Source organism: Tribolium castaneum, chromosome 5 (assembly GCF_031307605.1).
Source record: "Tribolium castaneum strain GA2 chromosome 5, icTriCast1.1, whole genome shotgun sequence".
Lineage (NCBI taxonomy): Eukaryota > Metazoa > Arthropoda > Insecta > Coleoptera > Tenebrionidae > Tribolium > Tribolium castaneum.
The window spans coordinates 5,708,331-5,733,871 of record NC_087398.1 but is presented as its reverse complement, the minus strand read 5'-3'; the positions used below and the strand labels follow the sequence as shown (position 1 = coordinate 5,733,871).

The following is a 25,541-nucleotide window of genomic DNA, read 5'->3' as shown; positions in this document are numbered from 1 at the left end:
CTGATTACAAGACTTGCGTTAATGTTATTAATTTTTTTACTCTGAATGGCTCTTCCATCAAGGCGAATAGTTTTTTCAGACACCTTTTTTCAAATAAAATGACTTTCGTCATTTCTAATACTTATTTCACTAATTTAGCAAATGTAATGTAACCAAATTACAAGCCAACGAAAGTGGGTTCTGAATACATTTAAAACTTCTATTTAAATGAAACATTAAAATTATTAAGACCCTTTGACATTTAATAGCATTTTGAATAGAACTAAGCGGTATTAATTTCGCTCTTGCATTCAGCTTGAGCCAGCAATTGAATAAAAAACGGAGATACACCCAAAAATTGTATTTTCGATAATGTAAAAATATATTTACAGTCTACTAACGTAAATTACAAAAATGGCATTCATTTATACACTAAAAATGGTAATACGTTTCGATCAAAAAATACAAATTTGATTTGTCGCCTTCACATGGGGTGAACATTAGGCCTTAAATCATAAAGCATTTTGATCGTCATTAATACGTTGTAGCACGAAAGAAAAAACATTACAAACATAATTTATACGCTAAAAATATAATACAAAATCGGGATAAACAAAACGATAGCTTGAAAGTCGTAATAATGAAAATAAACATAAATTAGTGAAAGACTGAGTGAGAATTCTTCAAATGAAAATGGTACTACTACAGTCACTTAACAACTACGTACTTATATGTACATTTTTAATTAACCTGAAACAGCTGAAATTAGATGCGTTCATACAGGTATTCCAAGCTTCACCACCCCATAAAGCATTTTTTGGTGAACGGTAACGCTTGGAATACCCTGCCAACATTCAAATCCTACCTTTAGACGTTATTCTCTAGCGATCTGATGATGCTGGATTTGAGTCAAGTGGGCTTGGATATTGGTAATCAGGATTTCAGGTACTACCGGTTTAGGCAATGGAATTGTGATCGGAGGCGGCTCGTCCGCGTCCTGTTTTATCTTGTTTATGGGGTGAAGTCGTCTTATGTTACTGACTACGTTCAAACCTAGAAATGTATTCCCTTGATTCGTTTGATTCTGACTTTATTTCTGATATTTTTACCGTGAACACTCCTCTTGTGTTGTGTGAGCAAATACCCCATAAGGAAACTCTCCGTGCACAACTCGCACTGAAACCGCTCTCCCGTATGCCTCCTCACGTGCGCTTTGAGATCGTTTCCTTGAGCAAACGCCGCCTCGCAATACGTGCACCTGTACGGTTTTTCGCCCGTATGCGTCCTCATATGAACCGTCAAATTGTACGCCCTGAAACCCCAACGTTCAAACAAACCAAACAACACGAAATCATCTACCTTCCGAATCCACGCCCACATATCGTACACAGATGGGTCTTTTCGCCCGTGTGGTAACGTTCGTGCACTGTCAAGTCGGTGGTTCGGGGAAAACCCTTGCCGCAGAACTTGCATTTGAAGGGTTTCTCGCCCCGATGTCGCCTCATGTGAATGACGAGATAATCGTTCCTGATGAACCTCTGGCCACATTCCGAGCAAAGGAACTTCTTTGAATGTTCGTTGTGGAATTTCATGTGCTCGGTTAGGTGGGACTTGGACAGGAAAGCCTTCTCGCACGTCTTGCATTGGAAACGCTTCTCGCCCATGTGGCCTTTCACGTGCACGTCGCGGTATTTTTCAGTCGTGAAGGTTTTTAAACACACGTGACACTCGAATTTCTTCTCGCCCATCATCTGTATCTATCGCCAAAATAAAAATAACAACAAAACGGAAATAATTAGCTACCTTTTCGCCCAGTTCGTGCTTCGAGACTTTGTGTTTGGCCAACTGATCGGCCCTATTGAACATCTTCAAGCAAACATCGCACTTGTATTCCTGCTTCTTGTCGTGCAATCTCACGTGTTGCTGCAGGTGGTCCCTTCGGGAAAACCGCTTTCCGCAAATCTCGCACGAGAAGGGTCGGACGACCGAATGCGACGTCATATGCCGTTTCAGATGATTGAACCTCGAGAACTCCTTGTTGCAGACTTTGCAAGTGTGGATTTTGGCGGCTTCGTGCGTTTTTGCATGTTTGTCTAAGAGACTCATACGAGGGAAGATTTCGTTACAGCTGGGACACGGAAATTCGCCTTCCTCGTCGTTTGCGGTGTCTTTACGTTCGCGCTTGATACCTGGAGGTCGGCCTCTGGGCCGACCTGTACTCTTGTAACCGGTGTTCTTTCGGGCGCGACCGCGACGTCTTTTAGACGTTACTTTAGTGGGGAGGTATTCAGAATCCACACTGTCGGAGTCATTGTCTGCAACTAAAGGGAATTTTTTTTGAATTGAAGTTGTTAAAGTGTTACGTACCGTCATGCCCAACATCGTCATCAGGCACATACTCGTCATTGTCCAACGCCCTGCTAATAATTTTTTTATCTTCGTCGATATTGATATCATTTTCGTTGATTTCAAGAGCGATCTGAGATTCCAACATGTCTTTAATATCCATTTGCTCTTCCGACTCCCCCGATTCCCTATTGTCCTCGTTTTGCAAACTTTCCACTTCCTTGATCCTGTCCTCATCCAAATTTTCGGTAACTTCCACATGCGGCTCCAAATAGTCATCAACATCAGACCCGGCCGAGTAATCCATGTTAGGATCGTAATCAATCTCGTAGTAATGTTCCTCGATATTATCTATGTTCTCTAAAGTTGGCAGTGCTGGTTTTTGATTCTCGTGCAGCCTCTTGTGCACTTCAAGACTATCCTCTCGCGAAAATCCTCGATTGCAAATGTCACAAATGTGTACCCTCTCTCCCTTGCACCTCACAGCGTGCACTTCGAGATGATCCGATCTGTTAAATCCTCTATTGCACGATTTACACGAGAACGGTTTTTCCTTTAAATGTGTCGTTAAGTGACGTTTCAAGTGCTCCATTCTCGTCAGAGTCTTGTTGCATATTCGACAAACGTGGAGTTTGTGTTTGCCGTGAGATAATTCGTGTCGGTAGACGTGAGTTTGTCTTGTGTAACCTTTACCGCAAAAACGACATTTGAATAACGTACCCAAGTGGATACGCTTGTGGCTTCGCAAACCTTCGAGTCGAGTGAAGCTTTTGCGACATTCGCGACAAGTCAGAATCATTTGGTTGTCTTCTATGAATTCGATGAAGTCGGAGCGTTGGCTTGTGGTGAGGTCTTTCAAAGGGTCGTCTTCCGACAGCTCGTCGGCCAAATTCTCCAAAACTAATAACACGAAAATAAGAGGTTTACGTCCATGTCCAGTTAAAATTAAAATCGTGAAATCAACTGATTAACATCCTCCAAATATCCTTCATTTAAATTTTTTATTAGTGACATGTACTTTCCAATTTTTTGTCCAAATGTCATAAGTGAAATTACAGTTATGATTAAGCAGCAAAAGAACTTAAGCTTAAGCTATTAAATTCAGATGGTTTGATAGTAACTATCAGTACCAGTACATAATTAAACATTGCCATAAGATTTCCTCAAATTATGCGCTGCTATTTTACCAAACAATGCTTAATTCGCGAAGAGATATCCGTCAGACCTTTCGCAAAATTTATGTTTTCCAAAATAATATAATTTTAAATTTTTAGAAAAAAAGTATACAAAAACTAATAATATACCGGGTGGTCAGCTACAAACCCGAACACCCATTCAAAATTTTTCCTTTGGCTCTTATTTTTTAAATAGATGTTCCTGTTAACTAATGATAATTTAATGATTAATGAATGAACTGGTCAGAACTTGAATTTTACTGGTTTTTCACCGTGGCTCAAGCCTGGTGAAAAGCACGTGTAGTTCCCCACCTTCGCCAGTGCCGCCCGTGGCCTCCACTTCCGTCTTGACATCGTCGTCCGATTTGAAATTCTTGACGTACTCCCTGAGACTGACGTCGGTCTCCTGGCATTGTTGCTTGAAAATATAGGCCCCTTTAAGTTGTTCGGTGCAAGTGGCGCAGATCAATTTGGGGAGTTTATCCTCGGTTTTCACCTACAAACCGTCCCCCCATGTACCCGCACATTAATTAATTACGGGTAATAGTTACCTGCACCGAGGTACAAGCCATTAGCATCTCGTCAATACGGGGACATTCGGGCAACAATTCGCATCCATCAAACACCGATCTCATGTCCGAGGACTCGTTTTTGCACGCGCGACAAATACGATTAAGGTCGTATTCGACTTCCTCCATCCTGAACGCGGTTTTGGGGCACTTTTTGCGAGATTTTATATTCCAAACATCGTATTTTTACCGACCCAAGCCAACACAATCGACTCCACTGGACTGGTGGGAAAATGACAGATTGACGTCAGGTGGCTCAATGAGTGCGACGATTTTTCGCATCCTCAAGGGAATTTCACGAAATTTGACCACAAATAATGAACAAAACTTGCGAATGTTCGAAAAAATTCAACCCCATGGACGTATCGCAAAAATAACGTGAAAATTAGCCGAATTCGGGGAAGCAATTGCCATGCGTCAAGGGTCGCGTTAGACACAATTGCCATCAGAACGAATAGTCCAATTTTTTGAACATTTCACGTTTTTCAGTCCGATTAAATGGATTTTATTGAGTATAATGCCATAATTACCCTTTGTAATTTGTGGATTTATGATTCCCTGCGTCGTCAGAGAAACAGACTTTTTTAATTTGCAATTAATGCGTGATTAACTGATCACGTGACCAAATTGAACAAACTTGATTGGTCCATTGGGTCGCGTTGTTAACTTTTAACAGCGGATTAAATTTTAACAAAGTTTTCTATAAACCGGCCCTTAAAATTTACTTTAATATTAATTATGTCCAGTTGCAAAAGATGGAAGGAAGAAAAAAAGTAATAAAAACAACTTACTTCAGTACCTCTTTATTCGAGATATGCCGATCGAATTAAATAATATTTACAAGGTTCACACACTGAAAATTTTCCGTCGACATGAATATACAACAAAAAGTGGCAACTAAACTTTCCTTCATAAAAAAAGTGCTTACAATTTACAAAAATGCATAATTCGTTGACATCGAGATCAATAACCCATTCGTTCGTAACAACACAATTAATTTTTGCGCCTATAAATCTATCTTACATAACATATATACAAGTACGTAAATTACTAAGCCTGTATATAGAACAGATGACAGCTAAATACCAATACTGAATATTATAATAATTGAGCCTTAAATATTTTCCACTGAAAAAGTTTCTTAAAAATTTAAGTACAAGTTAATTCCTTTCCACCGCGTCTTTCATTCGCCCTAAATGATCGGGATATTCAGGATCATCTGAAAAAAAATCACACAATTCACAAAAAATTCCTTACTGCAGAATTTTACCGTCTTCCGGTTCGTTTTCCTCCATCGGATGATTTTCCTCATTTTCGTAAACTTTGTTACCTTCAATCGCTAATTTGTCAATATGTTGTTTATTAAAACTCTGTTTCTCTGCATTTTTAATATGTTCGTTCAACTCCCCGAACCCAAAATTGTCATACGCCCCTCCCACATGCTGATCAAACACCTCATGGGCCCCATTCTCCTTATCCGCCTCTTCAATCCTCTTCGCATCTTCCTTCATCGCTATATCACTTATTTTATTTCTGTACCGATTATTTACAGTCTCATCGGGCAACTCATTCTTCTCTTCATCTTCAGTCTTCTTCTCAATTTCACGCTTTTCGGGAATCGGCACGACCCCATCTGGCAGTTTCTTCACGTATGGCAGAGGCACGTTTTTGGTCTTTGGTGTCACAGTGGGAATAAGCAGAGGCCTCGCCCCATTCAGACTCCCCTGAGAGACTCTCAAACTCGACGAAGTCGTCGATTTTGTAGGCGTTTTTATAAAGTTCTGGTTCGGGGGGCTTTGGATTACTTCCTTCTTTTCCTTTGGATTGTTTTCGTCAGGTTTTATTTGATATTCGTTAGCGTTGATTTGAACCTGGCGACTGAAATTCTGAGAACTCGGCGAGGAGTCGGGGGCGGCGTTGGGGGCCACCTGTGGAGGCTGGATAGACTCGTACGTTGGACATTTGCTCTAAAAAAAGTCCAAAATATTTAAATCAACTCAAGAATTATTCTTTTCACAACAGGCACGCAAAAATGTTAAAACAATAAATTGAACAAATAAATTGAAAACTGAATATTTTTCTCACTGATAACTAGGGTTTGCCTGTTTACAATGGTCAGGATGTAAGTTTTAAATCCTTAAGTAATCAAAATAATTATACGATTTCTACATTACGTTAGTGATTGACACAGAACATAAAAAAAATAATTACAAAATGATAACCTTGAGTACTGCATAATAATGTAGTAAATGTTTTAAAAAATATTTTTATAATTCAGACAAGGTAAAACAATTTTTAATGCACATTTCTGTACATACCTTCAAGTCAGTCAAATCCCTCTGCAGCTCGTGGTTGACCTTTGTCAAATGATTAATTTTATTGGTACTTTCTTTCACATTTTCTTGCAGTTGCTTTTCTAAATCTTGAGTAGAAGTCTCTAAGCGTTCATTTTTGCTTTGCACTTCCAAATATTTCGTCTAGAAATAAAAAAATAAGCTCAATACCGCGAATTCAACAAATCAAACCTTTAAACCCTCCTTTGAAGATTTAACGTCCTTCAACTCCTGTTCAACCTCCTTCAGCTTCGCTTGCAAGTCCTCATATTGTGTTTGCAACAAGTTGAAGTGTTGTTGCAACGAATTAAACCTCACGTTCGCTTCATTCGTCCCTTTCTCATTCTTGGTTTTCTCTTCATTGAGTTTATTCTCTAACTCACTTTTAACTTTTTGATGTTCGGCTTTCTCAGTCTTTAATGACTTTTCCAGCCGCTGTTTATAATCTGAAATCACTGAAAAAACGCAGGTCAGATTGTAAAGTGATTACGCTTGAAGGCCAAACTTTGAAGCTGCGTCGACAAGTTCTCTTCCTGCTGGTGGCAGATTTCGTTTGCCTGCTTTGCATCTTCGAGCTGATACAAGGTGTTATTGTAACACGCAATGATTCCGGTTATTATTAAGACGCCACATATGTACAGGAAGATCCGGGCCTTAGTGCCACGTACTATTCGTGAGGTGGTCATCACATTTATTTCAGAAAACGAGACTATTGTTTATAAACATAGATTGACACAATTTGAACGTAACCTTTACTTTCACATCTGACACTTGGCCTCTTGACGTGAACCAGCGGTGGAGCTCTGTATTACCGACACCAGATTTTTGCGATAAACGCCCCAGTGATAATAAATCCAGTCACAAAAACTATCACTTTGGGTCCATTGGACTGGTAGTAACCAAAATAAAAAAGCAAATGTGAGGAGATAATTTAAATATTTGCTTTAGGGGGCAACCTAAGGCTGCCAAATCCCCCCAGAAGATTTCGCGGAAGGGGACGCGAACACGCAAACGTCAAACAAAAATTGACAAATGGTGACAGTGACAGTAGGTAAAAATGGCTAGTGTCGGGTTTAGGTGGTTGGATATCTTAGAAAAAGAATTCGATAAGGCTTTCGTAGACTTAGACTTGGCAATAGGTGAGAAAACTCCCATTTCGTAACAAAATTCCCACAATTGTGTCCGTACTATCATTTATCAAGGCACATGACACGGTGTTTTTGTTTATTTTGCGTTAATTTCGCCACCAATTTGGCCGTAATTCTCACATTTAAATCATTTTGGATGGTCACACAAGATTTGGCTTATTGCAGGTGAACTCGATTCAGAAGAGCCTGATGTTGTCTTCAACGTCCGCCAAAAACTGTGCAGCCTTAGCTCATGTTTTGCACAACTGACACACAAGGCACAGACCATTTTTCAAAACAGCGCCAAGATAGAGGTAAGCAAAGCCACAATTTTTCAAAAAAGTTTTATTGAATTCACAAAAAGTGCAATAGCTAGTTTCAAACTTGTTGATAGTTCTCGGTCTCTTCGTATTCGTCACTTCCAGGTGGCGGTGTTGTATGATAATTTATATATGGGATGTCTTGAAGTTTAGCGTTTTCGCAACCAAATACGCTCCGCATGTCGATGAGGTCTAAATCGTTTGATGTGCAATTATTTGGGGCAATTTCTAGTGTTTCATTGGCCCCGATCGTATCAGTTACTTTACTCAAATTTGGAGAGGTTTCTTGTGTTTCATTCGCCTCGGGTTTCGCTCCGAAAATATCGTCGATGATTCTCCTGATTCTTTCGTCTTTAGTTTCGGTTAAATTCCTCTCGGTTTTATTCGTAATGACGTCAATTACTTCTTGCAGTTGCCGGCTTAGGTTCTGATTAATCGCATCAATTTTGCTCCTGTTGTAGTAATAATAAAGATAGGCGCTGTTTACTTTAGCTTCCATCCCTTTAATTATCCCCGACATATTTCTAAAATATTCATCGATGACTCCAGTGGAATTTTTATGACGGAGCTTTTCGACTATCTCCTTTATTTCTCGGGTGGAATTCGAGAGGAGATCGCCTTGTTTATTGAGAGACGTAATTTTCGTTTCCATTTCGTTCAGTAATAGCTAAAAAACTTGAAATAAATTGTTTTAAGTTCGATTGGGGGGCTCTTACGGAGACGTTCTTCGACGATAAAGAACGGTTTTCATCAGCGAGAGTGTCCCGGATTAGCGCGGAAAGGGCACTGAGGTGGTCGCTGACCTGTTTTAAATCCGATGAGAATTGACGATGCTCTTTGGTCATTTTCTCATAAGTTGTTACGATATTGGTCCCAGCTTGATATAAATTTCGCGAAATGTGAGCATCGTGGTTTTTAATGAGTTTCTCCACATTTTGCAAGTCTTTTATTTCGATAGTTGTTCTAAAAAATTACCGCAATTAACCCAAATTTAAAAAAACTTGACATACTTTTTATCAAAAGTCTCGATCAGTTTCTCTAAAATGTCGCTGATCTTCGATTCGATTTGAGACTCGTCCATTTGCAGCCGATAACAATTGTCCATGAATAAATCTTGAGCGGAGAAAACTTTTTTGAAATTGGAATCTATCTCGTTTTTGAGTTTCTCGATTTGGCCTTGATCTACACTTTAAAATATTACTTTCAACTTTGTTGCTTCCTGTTTGTTTACCTGATTGAGGACTATTATCTTTCGGCGAAATTTTTCCGATAAGAATCATGAGGGTCCTTATCCCGTTTTGTACTTCCGTTTTTGTAGAATTTATTACGGTTTCTAGCGATTCCTGCTTGTTTCGTAAAATACCCCCGGTTTTCCAGTTTTCTGAATTCATTTCGGCTACCTAAAATTTTTTACTGATAAAGATAAGACACCCGGAAAAGAGAATCCGTGAGATTACGTTAATAGCAATAGGTATTTGTTTATTCACGTTGTTGGGAATTAGTAAAAGTTGCGGTTGTATCACGGATTTTCTTAATTTTATCATCCTTCATCAGTTACTTTACCTTGGCATATTACATAAATTTTTATTCGACGGTAATAATATAAGTAATTAAATTACGAGTGTGTGTTTTTATTTGCACAATTAAACGACGTATTTGCATTATTGTAGCAATTATTTGTGTTGTATTTGCTCAAATTTCGAAAATATTTGTGAAAATGAAGTTTATTAATGTAAATTATTTTGCCATGAATGTATGAATAACAGTTTTTTCTCTTGTGTTTACTACGATAATATTTATTGTACAAAAATACGGTCGGTATTTTATGTTTGTTATAGTATTAAATGGGGAAAAACATTTGTTTGTATTTTTCCCTGAAGGATTATTTACATTGTAAGCTCGAAATGCTGTTTCTCTAATTCCTGGCTTAGTGAGATAAGATAGGACTGAAATTTTATTATTTCCATTGTTACAAACTCTTTTCATACCGACTTATACTTTACAATATATGAAAATAACACTTCCTTTCCAGCCATTAATAATTTATATATGTATTTAATAGGAAAAATAACCCACATATTAATTGTTTCTTTTTATTATTGATTGATTTTTATTATATTAATTAAAATATTTAATATCTCACTACAATTCGGGACCTCTCTAAAAATTAAAATTAAAATAATGCGGAAAATTCTTTATGTTGAAACTTCCTGCTGGTGAAAGAATTTGTCATCTAATTTTAGTTCTATAAATAATGTTCTCGTAAATGTGGTAAAGTGTTTTTATTATTGTTACTTGCGTACAGTTGTGAAAAATGAAAATGTTAAAAAATCTGCGTGTAAAAATGGAAGTCCATTAGTTTCTAAGGTCGAATTATGAACCAGATCCTTCTTTTTTATCGGGACCAAGGAACATAGGGAGATATTAGGTAGGTACATATTTCAAAATAAAAATATTTGAAAAATTTTCGTTAAGCAAAATTAGCATAAAACGAAACATTTTTCAGTCATATTAAATTTCTATTTTTCCCCAATATTTAGAATTCCACAAAAGGAATTAACATTGTGAACAAGTCAGCAATTGTTATTATTCATATAAAAAGAAAATTACGTTAGAAGTACAAAACCATTATTTTTATACTTGCATGTTTTCCCGTACTTATTTTAAGACGATGTAATGTCGTTCATAATTGTTTGAAAGAAAAAATACATACTTTACGTTTCTTGTAAAATAATTTTGCGTTTAATTTCGAGTAAAGTTTGAGTTTGTTATACATTTAATGCTAATATAATTCAATAAAGGGAAACAGTCATTGCGGTAAATTTTATTACCTTTAATTTATTATCGAGTTAATTCTGCCAGTTTATTGCGGTAAAGGCTTTTGTTTAAGATGTAATGCGATTAGCGTGAGAGTTGTAAGAGAAATAAACGAGCCGAATAACGATTATTAAGGGCTTTCAAAGTAGGAACATGCCTACAAGAGCAAAACGAATCCAAACATTCGGATACTGATGTTCTTTATCGTAATAAATTAGTTACGTCGCGTCCCTCGACAATATTAAAAATCCACCTGAAATCCGGATTACGAGCATTAAAAATGTTATAAGCTAAAAGAGCGTTCATCACAGCGCTATCAAGTTCTAATTAAAACCCTTTTACCTGCATTTCGCAGCGAAAAAATCCCCAGGATTTAAGAGTCACAATTATGCGAGAGCGAATCGTTTTTAACTTACTTTAACGGCGTATTCATTAAGTTCGCGTTTCAGTTCGAGCTTGAGGCTTTTTAAAAATCGATCCGTTTCGTTAATGGCCTGCGATCCCATTTGGATCCTCTGTTCTAACCTGTCAAAGTCCCTTGTCACGTTTTCGTACAAAGTTTGTATTGCCGTGTTGGACTTGTCGTTGAAGCTTTTCATTAGTAACATGTGCTCTTTGAGCGAAATCTAAAAGAGAAAATTGCGGCTTTAAAACACGAAACGTTGGATAATTAAAAAGTGGCCTAGGAGCAGTGCGTTTTTCCAACTCACTTCAAAGTTTTCGTTGGTGTTGTTGACGATGCCTTCTTCTGCCGCCTTGAAGCTGATTTTTAGGTCGTCGATGGCGGCGATGGCGTCGGAGAGCTCCAAGTCGATGTCTTCGTTCCTGCGAGTGAAACCGTCCTCCATTCGTTCGAGACGTGTTAACGTCGTGTCTAATTTACTCTACAAAATTTCGTTCACTTCTGCGACCACGCATTTTAGGGACAAATGCCCAGTTGAATACCTGTATTTTATTTACACTATTTTCAAATTTTCTCTCAACGTAGCTCATCCTGTGACTGAGACTCTCATAAACAGCGTCGACTTTTTTCAGTAGGTTTGTTTTGGCGATATCGTCTTTAAAATTCTTCGTGCTGATATTTTCCGATATTTTATCTAAATTCAGCATGACTAACGTCTCCAATCGGATTATTTTCGTGTCGATTGCTTCGAGTTTTCTTTGGTATTGTTCTAATTTCTCCTCGAGAGTTGGTGACAAATGCATTGAGTAGATGTTGTCCAAGTTTCTCAATCGTTCCTCAATCGACATCAGTATCGATTGAAGGTCCTGCAAGAGAATAAAACAATTTCATGACGATTATTTAGATTATTTTGCTCATCTCGGCAAAATTTCCATTTAATGTTGGCAAAGTCGGCAGGAAATTGAGTTATTTCAAATATTAGCCAACATCGTGTGTCTGGAGCAAGGTGAAGGTAAAATTAGAGGCTTAAGTCGATCGTATATCTTTGCACAAGTCTAGGAATATAGACCGTAATCGCGGAAACGTGATTTTCTTCGTGTTTATTTCGTACGTGTTTGGCGGATTCAACTCGCTTCGTCCACAATTACATGCACATACTCGCTAATGACGCTCATTAGTCTAAAGAGGGTTGGCTAAATTGTGTTGGTCAATTTCATTTCGGTGCTGGATTCAATGGTGTGTGGTTTTATTGAAGAGAAACGCTTTAAATTAGACTTGTTTAGAACATTAACATTGAAACGAAATTTTAAGAATTTTCGTAAATAGCAGAGGTAATAAATTCTTTTTTAACATGGAGCACTGGTAAACTGCGTTATTAACATTCCAAAAACTCGAAACGAAGGGACGATAAAATTTTGAGTGGTGGTAAATGCTGTAAAAATGTGCCAGCAGCACCAAATTTTCACAAGTAACTTTACTCTCTGTTTGGGTAAGTATTTAAACAGCTTGGAAGTGAGTTTAAAAATTTGTTTTTAAAAGAAAACAAGCTGTTAGGCTGACTTAAATTGCTTTTAGTCCATAGTTAATATTTTTTCTTGTTAGTTTTTATTTACGAGTTATTGAGACACGTAATATTAATTTTTATCTTAAAATCTCTTCCTCAGAATTGTAATAGTTTGCGACTTGCTTAAGCTAAATTACCTGCAATCTACGGCTAGCTTAGGGACATAATATTCCCGAGTTTTATCAGGATTTTGATATCGAACCCGTCCTCAGGGTTATACCGGTCGTTGAGAGCTTATATCTCCATTAGCGACATTGGACGCCGGCAATTTAGACCCTGAATACACCTCCTCATACAAGTTCAGTTTCAGTTTTAGTACTCATTTAATCGCAATCAAATAAGCTGCTTTGACACTCATCTAGACCAAAGCCGTACATTTTATTCAAATGCCTGAGACGTTTGAGATTATCAGCGTCGTTTCGCTTGACGTCGGGAATATAAAATAAAGCGGTGAATACAAATACGTTCATCAGAAGATTGTAAGTCTTCTAGAAAAATATCTAATCAATTTTTATGACGTCTCATGCCGATCAAAGAGGATTTGTCCACTCGTCAGACGGAACTTTGGAATTTACAAGCGAGCTCCTAAAATAAAGGGGCCGCTCTAATTAGATTTTGATTTGCTTATAACAATGGGGTCGAGTTTGTTCGCATTAAAATCGTTACATATTTTTTTCAATAACGTGGGAGAAATGGCTTTCAGCTATTTCTGTAATGTCGAAGCGGGAATTTTACATTTATTGGGGTCGCGATAGCCACAGAGAAATCGTGTCACTGAGGGGTTGTTTGAGTGAGATTACTGACAAAGGAGCAACGTGATGGTGTCAACATTAGTGTCTTTGAGGTGAAGTCTGCGTGTTGAAATGAGTAAACGCCTCGCAGGGTTCGTTAAAATGAAGTTTGATTATTTTTCTTGTTAGGGTGGGAATAACGAATGGTTGCAGATTTTTTAACACTCCAAAAAAATTCAGACAAGGTTTCGTTTTATTTTTAGAAAGTTTTTCTTTTTGATTAATTAAAAAAGTCTGCTAGTTACAGATTTAAAGATAAGAACTTCTGCTCTATGTTACCTATCCAATAATTTCGTCGAAGTTTGTTATCTAGTTTGAGATTATTAAGTCAATAATTTTATCGAACGTAGCATGTGTATAACATTCAGGAATAGAGCAATATTAATATATTGATATGTTGATTGATTCGAACCAGCTTTTTATTTGTGTTTGAATAAAATGGAAAATTTGTTGTTTTACTTTAACTATTGTTGACTATTCTACTAAGGAATTTTTTATATTTATTTTCAGAAAACGAATTAATCTCTATCACCAAATGTTCCACAATGTCGTTGATTTTGTCCGAATTATAATGAAAACGAAAAAAAAGGACATTTAAAAAGACAAATGGGACAATAATAATGATTTTAGATAAAATCGTACTGACCTGAAACTAAGGGGTGGCACAGTATTTTATAAATCTGATTTTAGAAGAAGTATTATTTTAAAATCTAGATACACATTCGAAGATTGAAGGGTATTAGATATATTTAATTAATCATTTTTTATTTAGCTATATCGATGTTTATCTGATTAAAAAAAAAATTTACAATGGCTTACTGGCGAACATAACGCAATTTTAGTCTTAATATTTTTTTTACAAAAATGTTTGTAGTTATTTTTGGATATTTGGGTCTCTTTGTGTAAGTGGTGACTAAAGTATTGAGCATTGTTGTGTTAAATCCGTCCTTTTAATTAGAGTAAAAGAGCAATTCAACTGACATTGGCATACAATTCCAGGAGCTTCCAATAATAGATTGTCAGAAAAATCGCCTCCAAATTAACAAGCCATAAATCAGCAATTCCGTTCGGATAATAAACACAAATTGAAACTGCAAATGGCAATCATAACCGCCAACTGCACGAAAATAGAAAACGCGCTCTCAAAACGAAATCCATCAATATTAACAGCTCGCCTCATTTCTCACTACTGGAAGCTTCAAAATTGACAAATACCGGCTTTTCCCCATTAGTCATTTCCTAGTGTCGTTGAAAAATTATGTTTGAAAAAGTACCTGCTGCTGCACCGCCGTCTCAAAGCTCTTGACAATGTCGTTCTGTGTCGGCACTGCATCAACAATACAACACCACGCGAAGAGATTAAGCGCGAAAAACGTCCACATGATGGAGTTCTTCGGTCCGTAGCGGCAGGTTGTTTGGCCAAGTCCGGCAAGTCGGCGGCTTCTTATTTAAAAACTGACCAAAGAGGATCGCGGTTTACACTTCAATCAGCGAAATTGCATTTCTCAACACGCGACTCTTCGCCGATCATAATTCACGCCGTCGTCTAATCAGCAGAGAGAGTCAAACTGGATTTCGAGACGGGAAAATACGGACGTCTTCTGTATTATTTGTTTTGAGACGACGATGATCATGATGGTGATGGTGGTGTTTCGTTATCTGGAAGACCGTTTGCTCTACTAATCTAAACAAATAGGGACGAGTGTAGCAACCCCGGCGGTTCTCTCTGTTTATAACTTGGTTTTTTACGGCTTTTGGCGGATGGGTTTCTGGATGTGTGGTCTAATTATGTCGTTCATGGCGAGGGTAATTTAGAAATTTTGATGTCACGGAAGAATGTCGCTTTATAGCCACTTATCGTGCTTTTCGGGGAAGTATTGTCGTGGTTGAGCAATGTACTGAGGTTTAAACTTGAACTTGGATCATAATCATTAAAGCAATTTGTGGTTTGTTGGTTTATGTCGAAGGGGTGAGTCATTTTTTTACAATGTTGTGCGTAAATAATAATAATAATAATAATAATAAATTTCTTAAATCGTCATTTTACATTGCAAGGTGGCATTTATATTGTAAGGGAGTTTTCACGATTTGCTTTTTTCAATTATTATGTTCGTCACCAAAAAAATTATTACAAATGTTTCGAGTCAATTTAGTGATCTATGTCATTGATTTGCGGCATAATATACAAATGCAGAGGTCCTTTAGATCCTGTAGACTATTTTTTTTTGTTTCTATTTTTTTATTTTTATATTTATTTATTTATATTTAGAGTATAGTACCTTTTCGACGAGACAGAGAGATCAAGCATTAGAAATAATGTGAACAATGTTTTTTCTACAAAACATTTAGTTTTAATACTAAACTTCTGTCAATGCTTGATATACATAGCAGGTGCGAAATTGTATAACCCTTTACACATTGTTGAAGATTTCATATTCTTTTTTGTGATTGTAGATTTATTTATTATTTGTTAATAAAATTAATAATTACAATTTTTTTTTTGTAAAGTGGGGAAAACACAATCGCCTTAACAGCTTTGTACTCGTAAAATAAATAAGAGTATCATTATGAGGTAAAATATAAAGGCAATGAGGCTACAAAACCGACCAATGCTGGTTTTTCGTTCCACACAACCGTAAAAATGAAAAATAAAATTCTTCATCACATAAATCGTGCATTTTTTACGTTCAACCAGTATCCGTTCAGATTTATGATAAAAAGATAAACACATTTGAAAGGGACATAAAGCTGTGCATATTCGATTGAATATTTTATTTCCTTTGGCAACCTTTTACATTTCATACATTTGTACTTTTTATGGAAATTTCTTGTTCACTTCATCTTTAATTAAAAATAAAACAGAAAGGCGTAGATGTATGTTTTAAGGACAGCTGTAATGATGTCCTGGATTTGCCTTTTTCTCCATTTGCCGATCGATATCTTGGCTATAATTCAGTGAGTAATGTGGACTTGCATACAAATTGTGCGGAAAAGTATGAGTACTTCTACTTAGGCGATAAATTTGCATTTCTTTATGACCTTTCCGAAATAAGTCGAATTGGGAAAAATGAGCGATCAATAGAGCAATGACTTGCCAACACCAGGAACTCCCCAAATTAGATTGATCAGCAAGGCAATTGAAACTCCATATTATTCACAATTAAGTTGACAACTCCAATTCGGGGAGTGATTGACGAAATGTAAATTGGCCAACTTAACAGGATTCGAATCGATTTCGGATTTGCATCGTGTTAATTACGTTTTTTGCGCGAAATTTCGTAATTTCGGGGTAGTTGATTTGAATGGAGGTCATAAAATTTACTTTTGTGTAAGGGAAAGCTCTTCCGATAATATTTCGGTTTTGCTGAAGGGAGTTTTCGTGATGGGTTCTCGACCTGAATGAAGCTCATTAACGACATAAACGTATCTGGAAACGATCGTCCCTGTTACCGATATTCCATTGTTAAAACTAGTAACTCCGAGTTTATTAACGACGGAAATAATCATTTGCGAATCGACTTTTTCATCGGAAAGCGTTGTTGAAAGATAAATGGACGTTGACAGGCGTTTCCCAATTAAACGAGATTTAGCAGATCCAGCAAAAAATGTTTGGATATCACATGGGTTGCAAAATACCCAAATAACTCTCCAGTTTGGAAAATATGCCGGTTTGATTTTGCGTAGTTACCGAAACAAGAGACGAAATTGAATCACACGATTTATTTTAATCAATAAGTTAATCTAGGGGCTTCGGTACCATTGTATTTTATTGCAAGAAATAAGTATTTTCGATTGCAAATCGATTAAAATTTGAAATGGTCTTAGTTTATTACTTGACTACTTGGCATTTAATGAAAATTTTACTGTTTTTGATAACAGTTGACAAATTGGAATGTGCTTCCTTTTAAGTGGTATCAATTTCTGAAGCCCACTCAGATGCCAAAAGAGCAAAAACAATCAATTCTTGCTGATTAACGCGCTTTTTATGAGATTTGTATTAAATTGCGCACATAGAGTGTGAATCAGATCAGTTTTTCTGACTTTTTAAAGATTAAACTAACGATTATGTGATATTTTTAGTTGATTTTAGAACTTGAATTTAATAAAAAGAATGATGAAAATCAGTTAATACACTTCAAAAACTTAATTGCGGTCTTAATGAGTGGCATTTTAAAGACTGTGCTATTAATGGTAGTCTGACCTTTGAGGACAATCTAATTCCCTTCTGTGGATTGCGTGGCGGATGATCGATAGTCACTGATTATATCCCCTTTTTCTTTCATCCTATATCCCTTATAAAATTAATTAGCCGTATTATTTGAAGCATACACAACAGAACGAATCTCTTTTTAAGAAGCAAAATCCACGAAGCAATTTATACGATAGCCGCTTGAGGATAATATAAATTGGCTTAATTTGTATTCCAGCTTCTTTGTTTTTCCACTGGATTTGTGTCATCAACGTTAAATATTTGTTTTCTCTCACAAAAAAGTCTCTTGATCTTGTGCTAAAGCAACGTTTCATTATTCAAATGCGATTTAATAAAGTTCGAGCAGAAAATGCGCTTTATAACTGTCACTCGAATTGATTTATTCCTCTTTTCCTGCGTTTAAGTAAAGTAATTATTTGTAATAAGTTTGATTAATCGTTGTGTGAAGAGCAAATTCCTGCAAATCTAATCATCAACAGACGAGAATAAACGCTAAATCATTGGAAAAATCTGGGCGGTTTAGCGCGTCCGGAAATTAAAACGTTAAACTTTACGATATGCACGCTTGTTTTGAGTTGATAAGCTCTATATCCTGGAGGATTTTTTCCATTTCGTAACATTAAAGGCGAAGTGGGGTTTTGTTTTGGTTTTCCTTCCGGTACAATGAAAATATTGATTTTGCTGTTTGACTGAAACGGTTTTCCTGTTAAGTTGGAGGAAAAGCTCTTTGGTGGTTAAAACGTGAGAAATACGAGGAGAATTTAATTTTTTTGGTGCGCCGGAGAAAGGGATCAAATAAGAATCAGGTTGTCTTACGATCTAAAATAAAATTAGATTGACATTTGATAGGGAATCCAGATGATCCAGTGATCCATTTCGTGTCGTGAGATCGTGACATGAATTATTCAAGTGGACGGTGTTTTGCAAGAACGGAACGATGACCCAAGGGTCGGGTGGCGTTATTTTTAACTTGTTAACATTTTTATTTTTTACACTGTAGGCCCTTTTTTCTTCTAATGAAAGCTTTACGCAAAACTATCGAACAGAAAACTCTTCAAATCGAAAGTTGTTATCTGAGTTTTGAACTTGTCTCGACTTGTGAAATTTTAATAGGCTTTATTTTTTACTCTCTTCGGACTAAATCTTCAGTCTCGACGCTCCAAGTTTAGTAATTTTCTCGTCAGTATTGATGAAGATTTATTATTGAAACGTGTATATTTACAATTTCCGATGCAGACGCAATTGCCGGTGCCCTTCGATCGGGTCAAACCTGAACATCCTCCAGACCTTGATCGCAGCAGAATCTCTCAAGTGGTCTCGGAACGATTCTGTTTTCTATCAATCTTTTTGCATCAAAACGTCATTTTTTGCAAGTGCCTCTCGTGAGAACTTGAATTTCAGTCGAGATTTTTTTCAGGCCGAACTAATCCACATGAGGGCCGAATTGGTGGAATCGAAAGCTAAGAGGGAAGTTTTAGAGCAAGAACTGCACAATTTGTTGCTCCAGTTGCACTCGTCGCAGCTTTCGCAACTGCCCGACAGTCTCGGTAATCGCAAACAAGACCCAAACTTCAAACCCGACGTAAATAACATCAAGAAAAAACTAGAAGCCGAGCTCCGACAGAGTCCCATACGTAACATTAGGCGTAAGTGTTGGTTTTTTCGCCAGATCTTGTTAATAAAATACGCAAACGATGCCAAATTCGCACTCTGCGGCCGACATGTGTCTAATCAAAAATTTTATTAAAGGAGTTTTCCTCTCCAGAGTTCCTCAATATTTCAGCAAGTTTAATAAAGTTATTTCGCCTTTTGTGCGCTTTGTATTATCTCTAAGGCGATAAAGAGGGACCGTATTTTATTTTCCGCCGTAATTCATTGTGTTTGTGGCATTCGAACAATCTGTGTGCAGCTAAATCGAATGTTTGTAACCTGATTTTATGCAAGGCGGCGAAGGGATGCAGTATTTCACCGAATTTCCGGGATAACAGACCGCCGCCGGCAAAACGAAATACTAATCACTTTTTGAGAGCTTGAAAAGTTCTGGTGCAGTTGCTAACGCTTCAGCAGTTTTGCAATTATTGTTCTATGATAACGCATTTCAAGGGCCAAAAGGAAAAATCAATTAATGTCATCTCAACTGATTTATTTACGAACTAAATCGCGTCACATTAATAAATAAATGAGCGAATAAGTAAATAAAAAAATAATATTTGGATGTAATGCAGCGAGTTTTCGGCGAATTCCCTTGATAATTATAACCTTTTGGGATTATCTTACTTAGCTTCGGATCACTTTGCATATTAAAATACGTAATCTATAAAATGATTTAAGTGGTTTATGGATTTTTTGTTGTAAATTTACCTTAATTTATTCAAAGCCTTTTACGTATCAAGGATTTATTGATTTATTTTTGAACATCATGGGAATTTTTAATGGCGCTTGAGAAGAATTCGTAGAAAAATCTAATACAACTTTTATATTTTTCGCATTTTTTGTCATAAGAATTTTCCTCTGTGTAGCATTCTTTCCGTTAGAAAATTTGAGTCTTAAAAAAGCGTCTTTTATTATTGAAATAGATATTAACATCATAAGGCTACCAAAGTTTTCACGTTTAAAATGACAACATATTTCACGTAACATTAAAGCAGTTGGTAAAAAATACTGATCTACTTTTACAAGCTTTCTTTATTTTGATAATGTACCCTACGTGCAGATTATTATGCGAACAATAACTCTTCATAATCCTTGCCGCAATCCCTTGCAGTTTTGGAGCTTAGTTTCAATTCTCACCTAGCAGAATTAAAATTTATCGTCCGCAATAATTCGAGAAAGATAATCCAATATAACACTTCCGGCGAGACCTAACGTCAATTCCTGATTTCGTCCGCCTAATTTTTCAGTAAACAAAGAATCGGACGAACTCAAATTCAGCCCTTCGCTGATGGAAACGGCACAATGTCGGGCAGAGAACGAACAACTCCAGGTGGAAAACGCGGCGTTAAGAAAATCCATCCTGGCATTGAACAGCGAGGTTTACGGCGCAAAGCTCGCCGCGAAATATTTAGACAAGGAATTAGCGGGGAGAATACAGCAATTACAACTCTTAGGTAAAAGAATGAGCCGAAACTGAGTGTTGTGTCAGGTGAAGTTTGTCATTTTCAGGGAGAGAAATGCGAGGAGATGTTCGTGATAAATTGTGGCGTCAACTGGAATCTGAAATTCTACTTCAGAGACACAAAACGGTAGTGCGAGCGTGTAGGAGAAATAGCATTTTGAATAATTCCGAAAAGACCTGCCCCAAGCCCGACATCGATCCGATCAACGAACGCACGGAGCATTTCGGGGATATAAGGACCGTAGTGGTGAAGCGGAGCCCCAGCCAGGGACTGGGAATTAGTATAACGGTATGTGTGAAAGTGGAAAATCCCGGATTAGAGGCCTGGGCGCCACCGGGTCGAATATTAGGCAACAAATAGTTATCCAGAAATTGAATTTAAAAGGGTGTTTGTCATCGCAGTTTTGCTCAGTTAATATTAAAATGCACAGCTTCATTGTGGCCTATAAATTATATATAGTATCATGGAGCAAATTGAGTTATTTTAATTTGAAAATTGTGATCCCCAGGGCGGGAGAGAGCACGGGGTGCCGATTTTGATCTCGGAGCTGGAGCCCAACGGGCCCGCGGCCTTATCAGAGCAGCTCTACATAGGAGACGCGATCTTATCAGTGAACGACCGCGACTTGCGACAAGCCTGCCACCGAGAGGCTGTAGATATCCTCCAGCAACAATCGGGCGACTGCACGTTACAAGTGCAATATATCGCCGCGGATGACAGCGACACTTCGCTCGAAGAGGACGGTTACAATTTCCGGTTGGAATCTTCAATCCGTTGAATATTGCACGTTACAGCTTATCTTTCGTAGGTTTTTCGACGGAGAAGTGTGCGACCCGAACAATCACTCTAGTTTAAACCCTTCAAACTCTCTAGACATGTTAAATACCCCCACAGCACCTAGAACTCCCGAATCAAGTTCGGCGGCAAGCCGGTGAGTTACCATGACCAAAGTTCCTATGTGTTTTCGTACTGATTGCATGAAGGCAAATTGTGATTCCTACCCACGTAAATTCCAACAATTGTTAGTTTTAGTTAAGCCGAAATTTTATTTAATGTAGTTGTGTGTTTATATATTCGAGAGTTGATTAAATTTGTTTTTATTTAGTTGTGTTTTTATTTTCTTTTTTCCCGACACGACCTTGGGGGTACACAAAGGTGGGTTTGAATCTGAAATAATAATTTAAACTTCCAAAGTTTGTTTTATGTTTGAATCGTAATCATTCTGCGCTGAGCATTAAGTTCGCCGAGGAAATTATAATTTCATGAAGAGATTTGTAGTAACATTTCTATTCGGAGTGAAAAGTTGGAAGATGTGCTCGTACATTAGAGTTCACTTCTGTTTGACTGCTGAACAAACACGAAAAAGCCAAGTTATACTTTGCGAAATGTTTTAGGAACTACTGTTGATTTTTTTAAGAGAATTTTAGTTAAAAGTTATGTCAAACTTGGTATTTATTATTCTGCAAGAAATGCATGCGGGGCAAAAATTAAATCTTCTGTTTAACAATATTTAAGAACGTTAGTACTATGGACATACAAAAAACGGATTTTACTTTATTTTCGTAGTTTATCAAGCAAACCTTGCAAAATGGTCAACAACTTCGATATTTTATTTAGTTTTTAGCTGGTTTATTATCGAATAAGCAGTAATACAATAAATGTATTTAATTATAGTTTATTATAACTAGGTAGTCTGCCATCGAATTTGAATGAAAATGGTGAACAAATAGGGCATCTCTTTTAATTAATAGCACAATTTTATCGTATTTTTCGAAAGTTTACTTGATTAAAAATGAAAATAATGAGTTTTGCTAACATTTTGAAAATAAGTTAGTTGAACTCAGATTGGTCGATTTAGATTTTATACAAAATCTTAAAGCTCTAGCTTTATTAAGAAGTTAAAAAGTTTCTAATGTAGGCCCTATAAGAATCAGCCTGTATAAAGAAATCAGACTAATTTATACATGGCTCCATAATTTATTTTCCAAATGTTTTGAAAACAGGGTGATTTAATAATGTCAGACCAACTTACGTATAGTAATAAAAGACGTTCAGCGAAACAAAAAAGGGAATGCAGTTTTTTTTCCAGGCAATTTCTTTTTTAATGTTTAATTGTTTTTTCTTTGTTTCTGTGTTATTTAATATTTAATTTGTTGTTGAGTTTGATACTTTGTTTGTTAAATGTTTGGTACACCATGAGATATAAGCACCTATCTCTAGAAAAATGGGCTTAATGAATTTTTTGTTATGGGAATTATCCTGTATGAAAATATAAAAAGAGTGTAACAGGTAAAGTTGTAGAGAATTCCACTGAAAAAAATAGAACGAATCCGGCGTTTAAAAGCATATTCGCAGCATCTTAAGAGCTATCTAAGGCAGCGTGAATTTAAAATTTTTGTTTATTTGTTTTTTTATGTTTACCGTCAGTTTTTCTCAGCTTATTAACAATTTGATGCTCAACATTTCTGAACTAGTGAATTAGTTATTTAATTTTTAATCTTCCGCATTAAATTAAATCGAGTTAATCTTATCTGATGCGTGCATTGTATTTTATTTTACACATTTAATGTTAATAACAATTTTTTGTAAATTGCTTTTAATAGATTTCTTTAAATCTCAATGTTTATTCATTGTACAGATAATTAATATAGGTACCACTACGTACATAATTACGTGACACATATTTCCGTATTTTTTTCTCTCAAAAAAAGTTGGACCAAATAATGCGATAGTTCTTCAAGATCAGGAAACTCACTTTAGCATAGAAAAATACTACTAATTGATCAAATGCTACAAATTTTTTAAAACACTCGAAACCAATTTTTAAAAGATCGAAGCTGCGAAGAAAATTTTTCCTTAACAGGGCGCAATCTACTCCCTAATTCCGAATTCGGGGCATGAGTCCAGCACCTCCTGCACGGCTTCACACGCATGCCTAACTCCCCTCAGTGTATAATCCCCCAGATAATTTCAGGATAGTTTCAAGAGATAGCATCCCCAACAGCCCCACAATCCCCAAAGTGCAAAAACTGATAGTTTTGGAAGAAACCGAAGACTTCGACGCCAACATCTTCAACTACAACCTCAACACCAACGGCAACCTGGAGACCTACAAACCCACCACAACCAAAGACATCAAAATCGCCGACGACCTGAACTGCAACACCACTCCAAGCACCGACACGGTCGAAACCACGGACTTGGTCCTCATCGACAACGCCACGAACAACGTCATCAAGCTCGAAGACTTCAAAAAAGTCGACATAATCGACGACGAGAACTTTAACTGTTCAACGAACTCCCTCAACTCGGAGAACTTCTCCTCGCCGATGCAGACAAGCGCGGATGTTTTTCTCGATTCGGAGTTGTTATCGACTGACGTAGCTTCAAACGACTCGCAATCGCCCAAAAACATCCAAGCGGAGCTGAGTGCCACAAAGCCCACTTTCACGTACCAGGAACCGCAGTTCTGTTCCAAACCCCAGATTTACACCTCGAACGAGTCGCTGTCGAACCCCAAGAGCGACCAAAGCCTCCTCAACTCGGCTGAGAGCTGCGGCAGCTCGCCGGTGCACAAAAGCAGCAATCGGGACTACAAGAAGGTGCAGAGGAAGCACAAGAAGAAGTACTTTGGGGTGAAGACGCTACAGAGCATTTTTAATAAACACGACGGCTATTCGGACATTTCGAGCACGGCGTCGGAGCTCGGGGACGAAATAATTGAACCAAAAGACAATAAAACCGAAATGAAGGAGAAGGAACCGAGCTACAAGTGTGGCAAGGTTTACACTGAGACTAGCCCGCAGTTCGAGGAGAACATTCACAACATTTTGACGGACATTTTCGTGAAAAACTTTAGTACCGAAAGCAACGTCGCGAGCATTTCTCTGAGTAAACCGATCGGGACGAAGAAATATTTCAGCTTGCACGGCCAGAATTTGCGCGTGGGCAAAGCGCTGAGGCTTTGCCCCAACGAGGATTATTCCGAACAAGTGGAGAACGAGCAGAGGAAGGAGAAACTTTTAGCGAGATATGTCTACAATGCGAATTCAATAAACGCGGACGGTGTAGGGGACCCTGACTTTGGAACGCCTGTTTAGACTAGTTTAGAAGAGGTAGATGGTACGATTTCTAAATATTCATATTCTAATACGAGACTTCTTCACCTAGTTGTAACAATTCACCAGGATTTTTTTGACGAATCAAAATTTTTTTCGGGACTTGTTGAGTACAAAATACGCATCACGCTGACCGTTTTTAGTATGTGTACGAATTTTAGAACGCGGGCTTTTTCGAATTGTTGATGATGAAATGCCTTCAGTGTAATACAAACCGAACATTTGCTTTTGTGTCTGCTTCATTTTCCGAATAGTAGATAGTCATCTAAGCTAAGCACTCTTGAAATTGCAGGTTGATTAAACGAGTAAGTTGCTTTTGTTACTTGTGTACATTGCTCAAAATGGTATTAATGACCCCTTGAAGTTTTTTTATTCTCGTTTGTGTTGTTGATGTTTTGTGAATACACATTTTTTGTATAATTGATCAGCACTTTGGTTGGGATAATAACAACGGGGAAAATTCGAATCGAGTTGCTTATTTATTTTATTATGGATAAGTCTACTTTCTACATAAGTAAGTCGTGTAAGAGTTAATTATGTAGGTAGTACAAGAAATTTATATTGTAAGTTTAGCTATTGTACGACGTTTTAATTATGACTGTAAAACTGTTATCGTTATTAAACATATCTGTCATAAATAAAAAGTTTATGCTGCAGTAGTTTGCCCTTTATT

General features: G+C 37.1%; 4 protein-coding genes across 5 annotated transcripts; 1 reads left to right on the top strand and 3 right to left on the bottom strand.

The window, feature by feature from the left end:
• Positions 1-325: 325 nt before the first annotated feature.
• Positions 326-4,500, bottom strand: LOC135266368 (zinc finger and SCAN domain-containing protein 2-like). 2 transcript variants are annotated; one of them, XM_064356954.1, is made up of 8 exons: positions 4,052-4,500; positions 3,813-3,996; positions 2,347-3,225; positions 1,783-2,300; positions 1,339-1,730; positions 1,089-1,291; positions 845-1,032; positions 326-729 (listed from the first exon to the last, which is right to left on the bottom strand). In XM_064356954.1, exons 1-7 carry the CDS (start codon positions 4,196-4,198, stop codon positions 854-856), a joined length of 2,502 nt encoding a protein of 833 aa, XP_064213024.1. In that variant the 5' UTR covers positions 4,199-4,500; the 3' UTR covers positions 326-729; positions 845-853. The 2 variants fall into 2 exon arrangements, with proteins under 2 accessions (XP_064213024.1, XP_064213023.1); XM_064356953.1 differs by having other exon boundaries at positions 1,339-1,736; positions 4,052-4,499.
• A 356-nt stretch (positions 4,501-4,856) lies between these two features.
• Positions 4,857-7,088, bottom strand: LOC658940 (uncharacterized protein). Its single transcript, XM_008195333.3, has 5 exons — positions 6,908-7,088; positions 6,595-6,857; positions 6,388-6,546; positions 5,340-6,036; positions 4,857-5,288 (listed from the first exon to the last, which is right to left on the bottom strand). Exons 1-5 carry the CDS (start codon positions 7,086-7,088, stop codon positions 5,230-5,232), a joined length of 1,359 nt encoding a protein of 452 aa, XP_008193555.1. The 3' UTR covers positions 4,857-5,229.
• A 315-nt stretch (positions 7,089-7,403) lies between these two features.
• Positions 7,404-25,527, top strand: LOC135266369 (uncharacterized). The gene is made up of 8 exons (XM_064356955.1): positions 7,404-7,541; positions 7,716-7,843; positions 19,052-19,280; positions 20,535-20,741; positions 20,797-21,038; positions 21,259-21,506; positions 21,559-21,681; positions 23,725-25,527. The coding sequence occupies exons 1-8, from the start codon at positions 7,460-7,462 to the stop codon at positions 24,848-24,850; spliced, it is 2,385 nt and encodes a 794-aa protein (XP_064213025.1). The 5' UTR covers positions 7,404-7,459; the 3' UTR covers positions 24,851-25,527.
• On the bottom strand, positions 7,858-14,996 carry LOC658870 (uncharacterized). Its single transcript, XM_008195331.3, has 8 exons — positions 14,699-14,996; positions 11,612-11,935; positions 11,377-11,550; positions 11,083-11,292; positions 9,081-9,249; positions 8,860-9,031; positions 8,566-8,812; positions 7,858-8,516 (listed from the first exon to the last, which is right to left on the bottom strand). The coding sequence occupies exons 1-8, from the start codon at positions 14,804-14,806 to the stop codon at positions 7,908-7,910; spliced, it is 2,013 nt and encodes a 670-aa protein (XP_008193553.3). The 5' UTR covers positions 14,807-14,996; the 3' UTR covers positions 7,858-7,907.
• Positions 25,528-25,541: the final 14 nt, after the last annotated feature.

What these genes read in the sequence shown, in the direction of transcription:
- LOC135266368 (XM_064356953.1), bottom strand. Translation starts at nt 4,198, where the DNA reads ATGGAGGAAGTCGAATACGACCTTAATCGTATTTGTCGCGCGTGCAAA. An exon ending in TGGCTTGTACCTCGGTGCAG is followed by an intron (nt 3,997 to 4,051) that starts GTAACTATTACC and finishes GACGGTTTGTAG; the next exon opens with GTGAAAACCGAGGATAAACT. An exon ending in CACGGGCGGCACTGGCGAAG is followed by an intron (nt 3,226 to 3,812) that starts GTGGGGAACTAC and finishes TCGTGTTATTAG; the next exon opens with TTTTGGAGAATTTGGCCGAC.
- LOC658940 (XM_008195333.3), bottom strand. Translation starts at nt 7,088, where the DNA reads ATGACCACCTCACGAATAGTACGTGGCACTAAGGCCCGGATCTTCCTG. An exon ending in CTTGTCGACGCAGCTTCAAA is followed by an intron (nt 6,858 to 6,907) that starts GTTTGGCCTTCA and finishes GCGTTTTTTCAG; the next exon opens with TGATTTCAGATTATAAACAG. An exon ending in GGGATTTGACTGACTTGAAG is followed by an intron (nt 6,037 to 6,387) that starts GTATGTACAGAA and finishes GACTTTTTTTAG; the next exon opens with AGCAAATGTCCAACGTACGA.
- LOC135266369 (XM_064356955.1), top strand. Translation starts at nt 7,460, where the DNA reads ATGGCTAGTGTCGGGTTTAGGTGGTTGGATATCTTAGAAAAAGAATTC. An exon ending in AGACTTAGACTTGGCAATAG is followed by an intron (nt 7,542 to 7,715) that starts GTGAGAAAACTC and finishes GGCTTATTGCAG; the next exon opens with GTGAACTCGATTCAGAAGAG. An exon ending in ACAGCAATTACAACTCTTAG is followed by an intron (nt 20,742 to 20,796) that starts GTAAAAGAATGA and finishes TGTCATTTTCAG; the next exon opens with GGAGAGAAATGCGAGGAGAT.
- LOC658870 (XM_008195331.3), bottom strand. Translation starts at nt 14,806, where the DNA reads ATGTGGACGTTTTTCGCGCTTAATCTCTTCGCGTGGTGTTGTATTGTT. An exon ending in AGACGGCGGTGCAGCAGCAG is followed by an intron (nt 11,936 to 14,698) that starts GTACTTTTTCAA and finishes ATTCTCTTGCAG; the next exon opens with GACCTTCAATCGATACTGAT. An exon ending in ATAGTGTAAATAAAATACAG is followed by an intron (nt 11,551 to 11,611) that starts GTATTCAACTGG and finishes GAAATTTTGTAG; the next exon opens with AGTAAATTAGACACGACGTT.